Source organism: Piliocolobus tephrosceles, chromosome 15 (genome assembly GCF_002776525.5).
Source record: "Piliocolobus tephrosceles isolate RC106 chromosome 15, ASM277652v3, whole genome shotgun sequence".
Taxonomy (NCBI): domain Eukaryota; kingdom Metazoa; phylum Chordata; class Mammalia; order Primates; family Cercopithecidae; genus Piliocolobus; species Piliocolobus tephrosceles.
In genome coordinates, this window is record NC_045448.1 from 44,944,932 (window position 1) to 44,957,340 (window position 12,409).

The window sequence follows — 12,409 nt, forward strand, 5'->3', positions numbered from 1 at the left end:
TGACATACTCTGAGAGTTCTTTATATGTTCTGGATATAAGCTCTATATCAGATACTGTATATGATTTGCCATTTTCTCCCAGCTGATAGCTTGTCTTTTCATTCTCCTCACAGGATCTTTCAAAGTGCAAATGTTTTTAATTTTAATAAAGTCTAATTTACCAATTTGTTCTTTTAAGGATCATGACTCTTATGTGTGTCTAAGAAATCTTTGCCTAACTCAAGGTTACAAAGATTTTCTCCTGCATTTTCATCTACAAGTTTTATAGTTTTAGGTCTTACATTTAGGTTCATGACTCATTTTGCATCAATATTTGCATATGGTCTGACATATAGTTTGAAGTTCTGTTTTAAAAAATGGAGATTCAATTGTTAAAACATCATTTCATCCTTTGCTTACCAAATTGCCTCTATTTACTTAGGTCTTATTTAATTTCTCTCATCCATTGTCAGAATTATCTTAAGTGTTTCATATTTTTATGCTATTATAAACAGAATGGTTTCTTAATGCTGTTGTAAATGGTATAAAATTGGAAATTCCAACTTCCAATTATTTATTGATTTTCTGAAGAAGTACAACTGATTCTTGTACATTGATCTGGTATCCCACAATCCTATTAAATTCACTTATTAGTTCTAGAAGCTTATTTTTGTATATCTCTTTATACAAAAAGGGACTGTAATCTCCAGTGCAGTGTTGAAGAATGAAAGAAAACATACTTTTCTTATGCCTGATGTTAGGGAGAAAGCATCAGGTCTTTCACCATTAAGTATGATGTTAACTATAGGTTTTTCATAGATGACTTTTTTCAGGCCAAAGAATTTCCTTTCTATTTTTAGGTTACTGAAAGTTTTTAGCAGGAATAGACATTAAACTTTGTCAGAAGCATTTTCTGCCTTTATTGAGATGACCATATGTTTTTTCTTTTGTGGCTTGCTAATATAGTAGATTATACTGATCAATTTTCAAATGTTAAACCAACCTTCTTATATATATATATATATATATTTTCTTTTCTTTTCTTTTCTTTTCTTTTTTCTTCTTTGAGACAGAGTCTCGCTCTGTCGCTCAGGCTGGAGTGCAGTGGCCGGATCTCAGCTCACTGCAAGCTCCGCCTCCCGGGTTTACGCCATTCTCCTGCCTCAGCCTCCCGAGTAGCTGGGACTACAGGTGCCCGCTACCTTGCCCGGCTAGTTTTTTGTGTTTTTTAGTAGAGATGGGGTTTCACTGTGTTAGCCAGGATGGTCTCGATCTCCTGACCTCGTGATCCGCCCGTCTTGGCCTCCCAAAGTGCTGAGATTACAGGCTTGAGCCACCGCGCCCAGCCAACCTTCTTATATTCTTAAGATAAACCCCATTTGATCATGATGCATTGCCATATATATGTTCATATGTATATTATGGACAACTTTGGATATGTTGTATTAGTATTCCATAAATATTATCCTCTTAATATTTATGGAATCTGTAGTGATGGCACGTCTCTTATTAATCATATTGGTGATTTATATCTTCTCCCTTTTTTCCTGATAAGTCAGGCTACAGGTTTATCAATTTTACTGATCTCAAAGAATCAGTGTTTGGTTTCATTGATTTTTCTTTATTATTTTTCTGTTTTATTCACTTCTGCTCTAATCTCTATTACTTCTTTTTTTCTGGTTAAGTTTAACTTACTCTTCTTTTTCTTGTATATTTAGCTAGAAACTGAGTTCAACAATTGAGACCTTTCTTTCCTAATGAAGGTATTTAGTGCTATTAATTTCCTCTAAGTACTGTCTTAGTGGCATCCCGTAAATTTTGATGTATTTTCGTTCAATGCAAAATAATTGTCAATTTATGTTTTCATTTATTCTTTGAACCCCAGGTTATTTAGAAGTATATTATTTATTTTCCAAATATTTGAGAATTTTACAGAGATTATTGATTTCCTTTTTTTTTTCTTTTTTTTTTTTGAGACAGAGTCTTGCTGCGACGCCCAGGCTGGAGTGCAATGGTGCGATCTCAGCTCACTGCAACCTCCGCCTCCTGGGTTCAAGCTATTCTCCTGCTCCAGCCTCCTGAGTGGCTGGGACTACAGGCACGTGCCACCATGCCAGGCTAATTTTTGTATTTTTAGTAGAGAGGGGTTTCACCATATTGGCCAGGCTGGTCTCAAACTTCTGACCACAAGTGTTCCACCCGCCTCAGCCTCCCAAAGTGCTGGATTATAGGCATGAGCCATCATGCCCAGCCAGGGAACATATTTTTTGTATGACTAGAATCATTTTAAATTTATTGAGACTTACACTATGACCCAGAATAGGCATATATTGGTAAATTGTCTATTTGAAAAGAACGTCTATTCTGCTATTGTTGAGTGTATTCTATAAATATCAATTAAGTCAAGTTATTGATAGTGTTGTTTAAGTCATCTATAGCTTTGCTTATTTTCTGTCTACTTGTTCCATCAGTTACTGAGAGGGTAGTATTGAAATCTCTGGCAATAATTTGGTTTTGTCTGTGTTTTTTTGCAGTTGTACTTCTATCCATTTCAGCTTCATAAATTTGAAGCTGTTATTCAATGCATGAATATTTAGAATTGTTATGTCTGCTTCTTGAACTGACCCTTTAACATTGTAAAGTGATCTTCCTTATTCCTAGTACATTCTTTGCTCTGAAATCTACTGTGTCTGATACTAATACAGACACTACAGGTTTCTTTCGACTAGTGTTGCTTGGCATATCTTTGTCCATCATTTTACTTTTAACCTATTTGCGTTTTTATATTTAAAATGCATTTATTGTAAGCCACGTGTACTTGGATCTAGCTTTTTGTCCAGTCTGACGCACTCTGCCTTTTAATTGGAGTGTTCAGACCGTTTTTGTTTAGTACAATTACTGATGGGGTTAGATTTAAATCTGTCATTTTACTATTTGTTTTGTATTTCATCTATTCTTTGTTCCCCTTTTCATCTTGTTCTGCTTGCTTTTGGATTAAATGAGTTGATTTTCTTATTCTATTTTATCTCCTTTGTTCGCTTATTAGCTGTAACTCCTCGTTTTTTTATTTTAGTGGTTGCTTTAGATTTTATAGTATATATTTTTAACTTATCACAGACTATCCTCAAATGATATACCATTTCATATCTATTATTAAAACCTATGGCTGGGCATGATGGCTCACGCCTATAATCCCAGCACTTGGGGAGGCCAAAGTGGGTGGATCACTTAAGGCCAAGTGTTTGAAACCAGCCTGGCTATCATGATGGAACCCCATCTCTACTAAAAAAAAACAAAAAACAAAAATTAGCCAGTCATGGTGGTTGGTGCCTGTAATTCCAGCTACTCGGGAGGCTGAGACAGGAGAATCGCTTCAACCTGGGAGGCTGAGGTTGCAGTGAGCTGAGATCGTGCTGCTGCACGCATGCCTGGGCAACAGAGTGAGACTCTGTCTCAAACAAAACAAAATAAAACCTTAGAGTAGTATACTGCCATTTCTCTCCTGTAAGTCTTTATGCTACTATTGTCCTACTTTTTATCTATACATATATTATCACCCCACAATACTTGTTTGTTTAACCAATTATATTTAGAGGTTTAAATAATAAGAAACAGTCATATATATATTTACCTATATAGTTACTATTTCTGATTCCTTCATGTACATTTCCATCTGATATCATTTTTCTTCTGCCTTAAGGATTTCCTTTAACATTTCTTGCAGTGTAGGTCTGCTGGTGATTAATTCCTTCAGCTTTTTGTATGTCCGAAAACATCTGTTTCACCTTGTTTTGAAATACATTTTCACTGGCTATACAATTCTAGGTTAACAGTTGTTTCTTATTCCTTGCAGTACTTTAAAGATGCTGCTCCACTGTCTTCTAACTTGCATATTCCTCACAAAAAAAAATATGCTGTCATCCTTATCTTTATTTGTATATAAAACATCTTTTTCCTCTGGGTGCTTTTCAGATTTTCTCTTTATCACTACTTTTGGGCAATTTGATTATTATTATGTGCCTGCTAGTTTTCTTCATGTTTCTTGTGTTTGGGCTTGTTGCAATTTCTTGATCTCTGAGTTAACAGTTTTCCTTAAATTAGGACATTTTTCAGCCATTATTTCTTCAAATATTTTTTCTGTTATCTCCTCTCTGCTATTTTTTGAGAAGTCCAGTTTCACATGTATTGACCACTTAAATTTGTCCCACAGCTCACTCTTTATTTTTATTCCTTTTTTTTTCTACATATATTTCATTTTGGATAGTTTCTATCGCTGTTTTCAAGTTCACTAGTCTTCTCTGCAGTGTCTTATCTGCTGTTAATCTTATCCAATGTATTGTTCTTCTCAGTCATTGTAGTTTTCATCTCTAGAAGTTTGATTTGGGGCTTTAAAAGATATCTCCCATGTCTCTACTTGATTCTTAGAATATATTAAAGACCATTATGGTAACTATTGTAATGCCTGTGTCTGCTAATTCTGACATCTCTGTCAGTTTTCGATTGAGTTCCGTTGTTTGATTTGTCTTCTCATTATGGTTTTTATTTTTTCAACTTTTTATATGTCTGGCCATCTTGGATTGTATACCAGATATTTTGAATTTTACTTTGTTGGGATCTGAATGTTTTCATATTTCTGTAGATGTTTTTGAGATTTTGTGTTTGTTTGTGTTTGAGACAGAGTCTCACTCAGTCATGCAGGCTGGAGTAGAGTGGCACAATCACACCTTACTGCAGCTTCAACTTCCTGGGCTCAAGTGGTCCTCCCTTCTCAGCCCCCCAGGTAGCTGGGACCACAAGCATGCACATGCTCATCTAATTTTTGTACATTTTGTAGAGATGGGATCTTGCCATGTTTCCCATGCTGTTTTTGAACTCCTGACCTCAAGCAGTCCTCCCACCTTTACCGCCCAAAGTGTGTTCTTGAGTTTTGTTCTGGGATACAGTTAAGTTATTTTGAAATAGTTTGATATGTTTGGGTCTTGCTTTTAAGATTTGTTAGGCAGGCCAGGCGCGATGGCTCAAGCCTGTAATCCCAGCACTTTGGGAGGCCGAGACGGGCGGATCATGAGGTGAGGAGATCGAGACCATCCTGGCTAACACGGTGAAACCCCGTCTCTACTAAAAAATACAAAAAACTAGCTGGGCGAGGTGGCGGGCGCCTGTAGTCCCAGCTACTCGGGAGGCTAAGGCAGGAGAATGGCGTAAACCTGGGAGGCGGAGCTTGCAGTGAGCTGAGATCTGGCCACTGCACTCCAGCCTGGGTGACAGAGCGAGACTCTGTCTCAAAAAAAAAAAAAAAAAAAAAACAACTTCTGGTTGTTAGGCAGAACCAGAGCAGCATTTAGTCTAGGGCTAATTATTCCCTACTACTGAGACAAGACCCTTCTGAGGACTCTATACAATGCTTGTAAATTCTGCGGTTTTCTAATCTGGCTGGTTGAACAGGCACTATTCCTGGCCCTGTGTGAGCACTGACCCACTCCCCTTCAATTTTTTGACATGATCTTTCCCCAACTTCAAACAGTTTCCTCACACACATGCATAAATCAGTCATCCACAGAATATTCTAGGGGGATCATCCACAGATCTCCAGAGTGCTCGCTCTCTCTGTCTCTCTCCAGTGCTCTCCTATTCAGTATTTTATCCTGGGAACTCTGACTACCTTAGTTTCCTTAGACTCTCAGTTCCACCTCCTTTTTTTTTTTTTCCTTTTTCTTGAGATGGAGTCTCACTCTGTTGCCCAGGCTGGAGTGCAGTGGTGTGATCTAGGCTCACTACAACCTCTGCCTCCCAGGTTCAAGCGATTCTCCTACCTCAGCCTCCCAAGTAGCTGGGATTACAGGTGCCCACCATCGTGCCCAGCTAATTTTTGTATTTTTACTAGAGACAGGGTTTCACCATCTTGGCTAGGCTGGTCTCAAACTCCTGATCTCATGATCCACCAACCTCAGCCTTGCAAAGTGCTGGGATTACAGGCGCGAGCCACCATGCCTGGCCCCATCTTCTTAACTCAGATGTGGACTGCTTCTATCTCATTTCCCTCCTCTATGCTATGGCCTGGAAACTCTCAAAGCAGTAAGCTGGGGTAAAGGTAGGGCTCATTTCATTTCTTTCTCTCTTCTTAAGGATTACTGTCCTGTGTTGCTGATGTTCAGTGTCTTGAACACTATTGTTTTATATGTTTTGTCTAGGTTTTCTGTTGTTGTTTCAGACAAAAAGCTAAATGGAGCCTTGTTTTGCCATCTTTGCTGGAAGCAGAAATCTTTGGAAAGCATTTTAAGTGGCCTTCATGTCTAGCTAATCCACACATTCTATTCAGAGAGCAATTTAACAGTAGAAACCTCTATTTCTTGAGGGCCTTCTGCATGCCAGGAACTGTGCTAGGTACATTCACACACAATTCATCCATATGGCATATTTACTGAGCAGCTATTAGGTGCTAGGGACTATTCTAGGCACTGGAAATACATCACTGTACAAAACAGATTTTAAAAATCTATATCCCTGTGGTGTTTATATTCTAGTGGGGAAAGAGAGAAGAAACAAAATCAATAATCTAGTTATATAGCACATTAAAGGGTAATAGCTACTATAGAAAAATAAAGAGCAAGATAAGGGGGTTTTAGAAGTGCTGGACTGAAAATAAATGACTACAGTTTTAAAGAGGATGGTCGGGGAGGCCTCCCTGAGAAGGTAAGACATATACAGAAAGACCTGAAGGAGGTGACAGAGTGAGCTGTAGCTATAGAGTATCTGGAGGAAGAGCATTTTGGCTGCCCAAGCAGCCAGTATTAAGACCCTAGAACAGAACCATGCCAGTGTATTCAAGAAAGCATAAGGAGGCCAGTGTTACTAGAGCAACGAGACCAAGGAGGAGAGTAATAGGAGATGAGGACAGAGTGGTAACCAGGCCCAATTGTATAAGGGTTTTCAGGTCATTGTAAAGACTTTGGCTTTTGCTCTGAGTGAAGAGAGAAAAGGCTCATGATCTGATACATGTTTTAAAAGAATCACTCTGGCTGGTCTCTTGAGCAGAGATTTTTGGGTGACAGATGGAAGCAGGGAGACCAGTTAGGGGCCTATTCAATAATTCAGATGAGAGATGATCGTAGTTTAGACTGGGGAGGGCAGTAGAGATAGAGAGAAGTGGTTAGATTTTGATATATTTCAAAGGTAGAATGAACTGCACTTGTGGCGTATTCAATGTGGACTATGAAAGGAAGAGTCAAGGATATATTCAAGGTTTTTGACCTGAGCAACTGGAAAGATGGAATTACCATTCACGAGATTTAAAAAAGACTGAATGAAGTGTGTTTTGGGGAAAGACTGGGAATTCAAATTTGGACATGTTAAGTTTGAGATGTCTAGTAGATGTCTAAGTGGAAATATTAAAATAGGAAGTTGGATATATGAATCTAGAGTTCATGGGAGAGGTTCAGGCTGATAGATCAAGTAAGATAAAGACTAAAAACTGACCTAAATTTAGCAATGTGGGGATCTTTGGTGAGTTTGACAGCAGCATTTTTGGTGGAATGGTGGGGACAAAAACTTGGCTAGAGTGAATTTTAAGAGAATGAGAGAGGAATTGGCAACAGAGTGTCAAACAATTTTCTCAAAGAGTTTTGTTGCAAAGGAGGAGTAGAGAAATGGTGCGGTAACTGCCAGGAGAGGATATTTTACAAGGCGGGAGATAACTCCATGTTTGGATACTGATGGAAATAATCCAGATAAAGAAGAGAGCTGATATAGGAAAAAGAAAGGAAATTGCTAGAGCATGTCCTAGAATAGATCAAAGGGGCTGGGTCTAGGTGGCATAAGAGAAGGTACTGGCTATAGATAGGAGTATAGATAGTTCATCTATGGTAATAGGCAGGAAGGCAGCGTATGTAGGTGCAGATGCTATGAGGAACATAAGTGTGGTGGTAGGAGTTTATGGAAGTTCCTGATTGCTGCTTTTTTTTTTTTTTTTTTTTTTTTTTTGAGAAAGGGTCTCATTTTTGTCACCCAGGCTGGAGTGCAGTAGCTAGATCATGGCTCACTGCAGCCTTGACTTCCCGGGCTCAGATGATCCTCCCACCTTAGCCTCCAGAGTAGCTGAGACCACAGGTGTGTGCCACCACACCCAGCTAATTTTTTGTATTTTTAGCAGAGGGGGGTATTGCCATGTTGCCCAGGCTAGTCTCAAGCTCCTGGGCTTAAGCAGTCCACCTGCTTCCACCTCCCAAAGTGCTAGGATTACAGGCATGAGCCACCGTGCCCAGCCTGATTGCTGCAATTTTGACAGTAAAGTAAGAAGCAGGGTCATCATCTGAAAGTGAGGAGGAGGGGAATAGTGTCAGAATTTTGAAGAGAGAGTAGAAAGTGCAAAATAATGACCTAGGATAGTGGGAGGCTAAATGGGCAAAGGAAATGTAAGTATAACTGCCAGATGTCATTAAGAGTCCACTTGAGGCTCATGGTCATGAATTCAAAGCAAAGCCAGTGAGGATGCTTGTGTACTGTCTCTAGCCACATTCAGGTGCACAGATGCAGTCACGGACCAGGCAGCGAGCTGGATTTAACAAATATGAGGAAGTAAGAGAGGGATGAGGAAGTTGAGGGTGTATGCAAGGGAGTAGTTACAATGATAGGCCATGGAATTTAAGCTGAACAAGAAAGAAAGATAAACATAGGGAAGTGGGACAGTGACACGATGATAGGATCAGTGTGGGCCAGTGGGACTAAAGAGTACCTTCTAGAAGGGATGAGCTGTGAAAGATAGTAGGGGTTGGTCGGAGAGTGGCTAGAGTTGCAGTAACTGGTAAAGATAGGTTTGGAGGAGTGCTACTCAATGAGTAGGCCATGAACTGGTGCCAGTCTATGAACTGTATGTTACTGATCTGCAAGGAGATAAGTTCAGAAATTGAAAATAAATGTTTAGAAACACTGCTGCGACATCCAAGCATATGATCAGTGGACTTGTATTGGGAATGCCTTTGTGTTTTTAATCTCATTTGTCTATTCCTTTGTGACTGCATTTTACAAAAGCATCGGTCTGCAACAGATTAGATACAAACAAAGTCTGGTCCTTCCCCATAGTGGAAGCACATGCTCTCACAAGCATGCATGGGTGTGTATCTCCAAAGGTGGAGGACAAAGTCACGGAGGAGAGGAGTGAACAGTGAACTCCCCATCATCTCTAGTCTTCCAAGATAGCAGGCTGCCTGACTGCACAGCTCCAGGAAGCGCTATTCTCATTATATGTTACATGAACAATACAACTCCAGGTACTGTATGAATGGTGCTCTTAGAATGTTCAAGGAGAGAGCTAGTGTTATCCCCATTTTACAGATCAGAAAACAAGCTCAGAAAGGTTAAATAATTGCCCAAACTCATACAGCTACTAAGGGGAGGAGCCAAGATTTGAACCTAGGTCTGTCTGTTGTGCTAAAGCTGAACTCTGTCCACAATACCACTCTCTCTCTGTCACATGCTTATAGCACAGCCATAAGCCTCATGAGAACTGGGGAAAAATGCCTTTTGGGAATGTGTTATGGTCCATGTGACCAAGCCGGGCATTTCAGTTTATTTTAGAGTCACGACTTGTTACAGCTGCTGTGGGAATCCATACCCAGTGGCTGCTTAGATCCCTATCTCTCCAGTTTGTCTTTGTTGAACCAAGGGGCTGAAGCACCTTAGGAATACAACATCCACCATCACCGCAGGATTTCTTGCAGTCTGCTCTTGTGCGTTAGTAATTGCATATGTATTAAAAGCAAATTCTAAAGAGATATTTGTGGAATGGTAAGATTATGAATAATTTTAATACTTTAATCTTTTTTTCAAAATTCATGTGATGGATGGATACATTACTTTTCTGATCTGAGAACGTCTAGTATAGATGTATACGTTAAACCATCTTGCTCATGGTTCAAGTCTTAGACTCTAAGACTCAGGGCTCTGATGAGGGCTCAGCGGGCCCCATCTCTCACTGAGCCTGAGTCCCAGGTACACTGGGAGCCTCAGCATTTCCAGAGAAGTTGGTGTTGGTTGCTTCTGGCTCTCCCCAGGTGCATGGAGTTTCTGAGAAATCCGTAAACAAAGTAAGCATTGATCTCTTAGGGATTTCCTAATTTCCTTCATTTCTTGCCTATCCAGTAGGCCTCAGCAAGTACAGCAACACTAAAGTTAATTTGTAAAGCTTATCTGGGTGTTACTGGACCTGTGAACACTGAGGTAACCCACAGCTTCTGGAAAGCCGTCCCATGCTCCAAGTCTGTATACTCACCCAGTGCATAGGATACAGCATAGGAATTGGGGGTTTATGTGTCCATATGGCCCATCAAGCTGCCCCTGTGAGGCATGGTCTATGGCATGGTACAGGACCTGACACACAGTGAGGAGTGGCTCAGTAAGAACGAGTTGGACAAGTCAATGAACAACTGCTGCGCAGCCTGTGTAGGTATTTTTGTGGTGATGTCTTTAATCTTTTCTACCTTGAGAAATTAACTGGCATTAATGTATATTAATGTATTGTATATAAAAAGATCTTTTGAGCTGACTAGTATAAGACTTATTATTATATTCAGACACATGACTTTTCACCTAGGGAAGATGTAGAAGAAATGAATCCACCAAAACAAGCAAATATAACTGGGCAGGGTAGGACATGTTCACTCCGGTTAGGTCTAAAGAACCAAAATAGAAAATAGGAACAGAATTTTACTTTGAAAAATAGTACTGTAAATCACAGTTTTGGTGCTGTGGTAAGATGAATCATTACAAAACTTGAATATGGTAAAATGCTAATCATCACAGTTATTAATTGAGAGTAACTAAAAACCTCTGGTTGGCCTCATAAGCATTAAATACTAAAGTTTTCAAATGCATGTTACTAATTATTGTTATTAATGTGAAGTTTTAAACCTGATCCCCTTTGGGAGACTAAGTGTCAGTGTGGGTGAATTTTTCACTATGCCTAAAAACCAACAACTACCAAATGAAGTTTGACTCTTCTTCTCTTCCATCTTACCAAATTGCTCATTTCATCAATACGAAAAGCAACTGACATGCCAGGTAGTATAGATATAAACTGTCTCACATCATTTATTTTTTGTAAATTTGTATTCCAGTCAAATGTGGAATACTTTGGTTTCAATATGTACCTCATTGATGTTAAGGGTCTAGAATCATTATATGACTATGGTAAAGATAACATATTTTTCTCTAGTTTGTCTACAAAAACCTATAAAAACTAGCAAAAAGGTTAACTATTGTATTTAAGTAGAGAATTCTTCTTCTAGATTTGAATACTAAATAAAACACAGAAGACGGTTACATCCTATTTTTTATCATACCTTTTGAAATAATTTGTATATGCCTTTTAAATAATTTCAAGTGCCACAAAAAATAATGTTAATAGCTCAAAATCAAAAGTTAAAAAAAAACCCTATGTATAATTTTTAAAATCTTTTTCTCCTCAAGCGTTTTACGATGGGATAATGAGACAGATGTCTCTCAACTGGAAGGACATTTTGACATTGTTATGTGTGCTGACTGGTAAGTACATAAAAATCATAAAACTCCTGTTAGAAAAAAATAGCTTTGCTGGAGTAATTGGGCTGTGCTGCTTTGCTGACGGCTAAGCAAAGTCAACAAATGAAGCACAAAGCCACCTTAACCTCAACAAATTAATATTCATCTCCATGTGACAGTTATAAGGTAGTCTTCTATCACACAGTAACTTCTACCACATTATTTCCCAAAGATTGATTTTGAGAAGCATTTCCATTTTCTGGAATTGCCTCTGTTTCATGCTTGACGTATCAGTAAATGGACGACTTAGGCAAATTGCAAATAATTATGGCTCGGAGAGGAATAGTCTGGAGAAAAAGGAGTTTATCAACACAAACAGCTCAATTAGCTTACTTCTTAGGAGAGATCTGACTATTGATATAAGGGAATATATGTGTGTGTACACACACATACTCTCTAGCAAATAAACATATCTGTGGAATATCTTTGGGGAAATAGCTCTTCTTAAAATATATGTTTGCTATCTAATGTTTTCAGTATATTCAATTATAGTATTTAATTATACATAAAACAAAAATTATAAAATTTCATTTTATTCTTATGCAAGTAATAATAATAACATGACAATCTCTGTCAGGTGCCTGCATTTTAAAAATAATTTACATTAGGTATTTTGCCCTCTATTTTAGCCCAGTATACTTATTTGTGAATGAAAGTCTGATCATAAGTTAAAGGATAAATATGCATCAGACCTTAATCTTATGTATTTCTTCATGCAATTTGAATAATAATTATTTCAGCTTATGGGAAACATTGATAATTCACAAGTATTTTCCCTGTTAAGAGTAAGATCTTGTTTGTAGTTTTATCATGATGTTTATCAGGACACTTTGGATTTTAAAACACATTAAGTTCA

The 12,409-nt window shown here is 38.4% G+C and overlaps 1 protein-coding gene across 3 annotated transcripts in view; it reads left to right on the plus strand.

The window, feature by feature from the left end:
- Nucleotides 1-12,409, plus strand: part of CAMKMT (calmodulin-lysine N-methyltransferase) — a 416,779-nt gene that overhangs the window by 375,813 nt on the left and 28,557 nt on the right. For all 3 annotated transcript variants that reach the window (XM_023223811.2, XM_023223810.2, XM_023223812.2), the window contains one exon: nt 11,443-11,517. In XM_023223811.2, the coding sequence (XP_023079579.2) occupies nt 11,443-11,517 (75 nt within the window). The remainder of the gene's footprint in view (nt 1-11,442; nt 11,518-12,409) is intronic.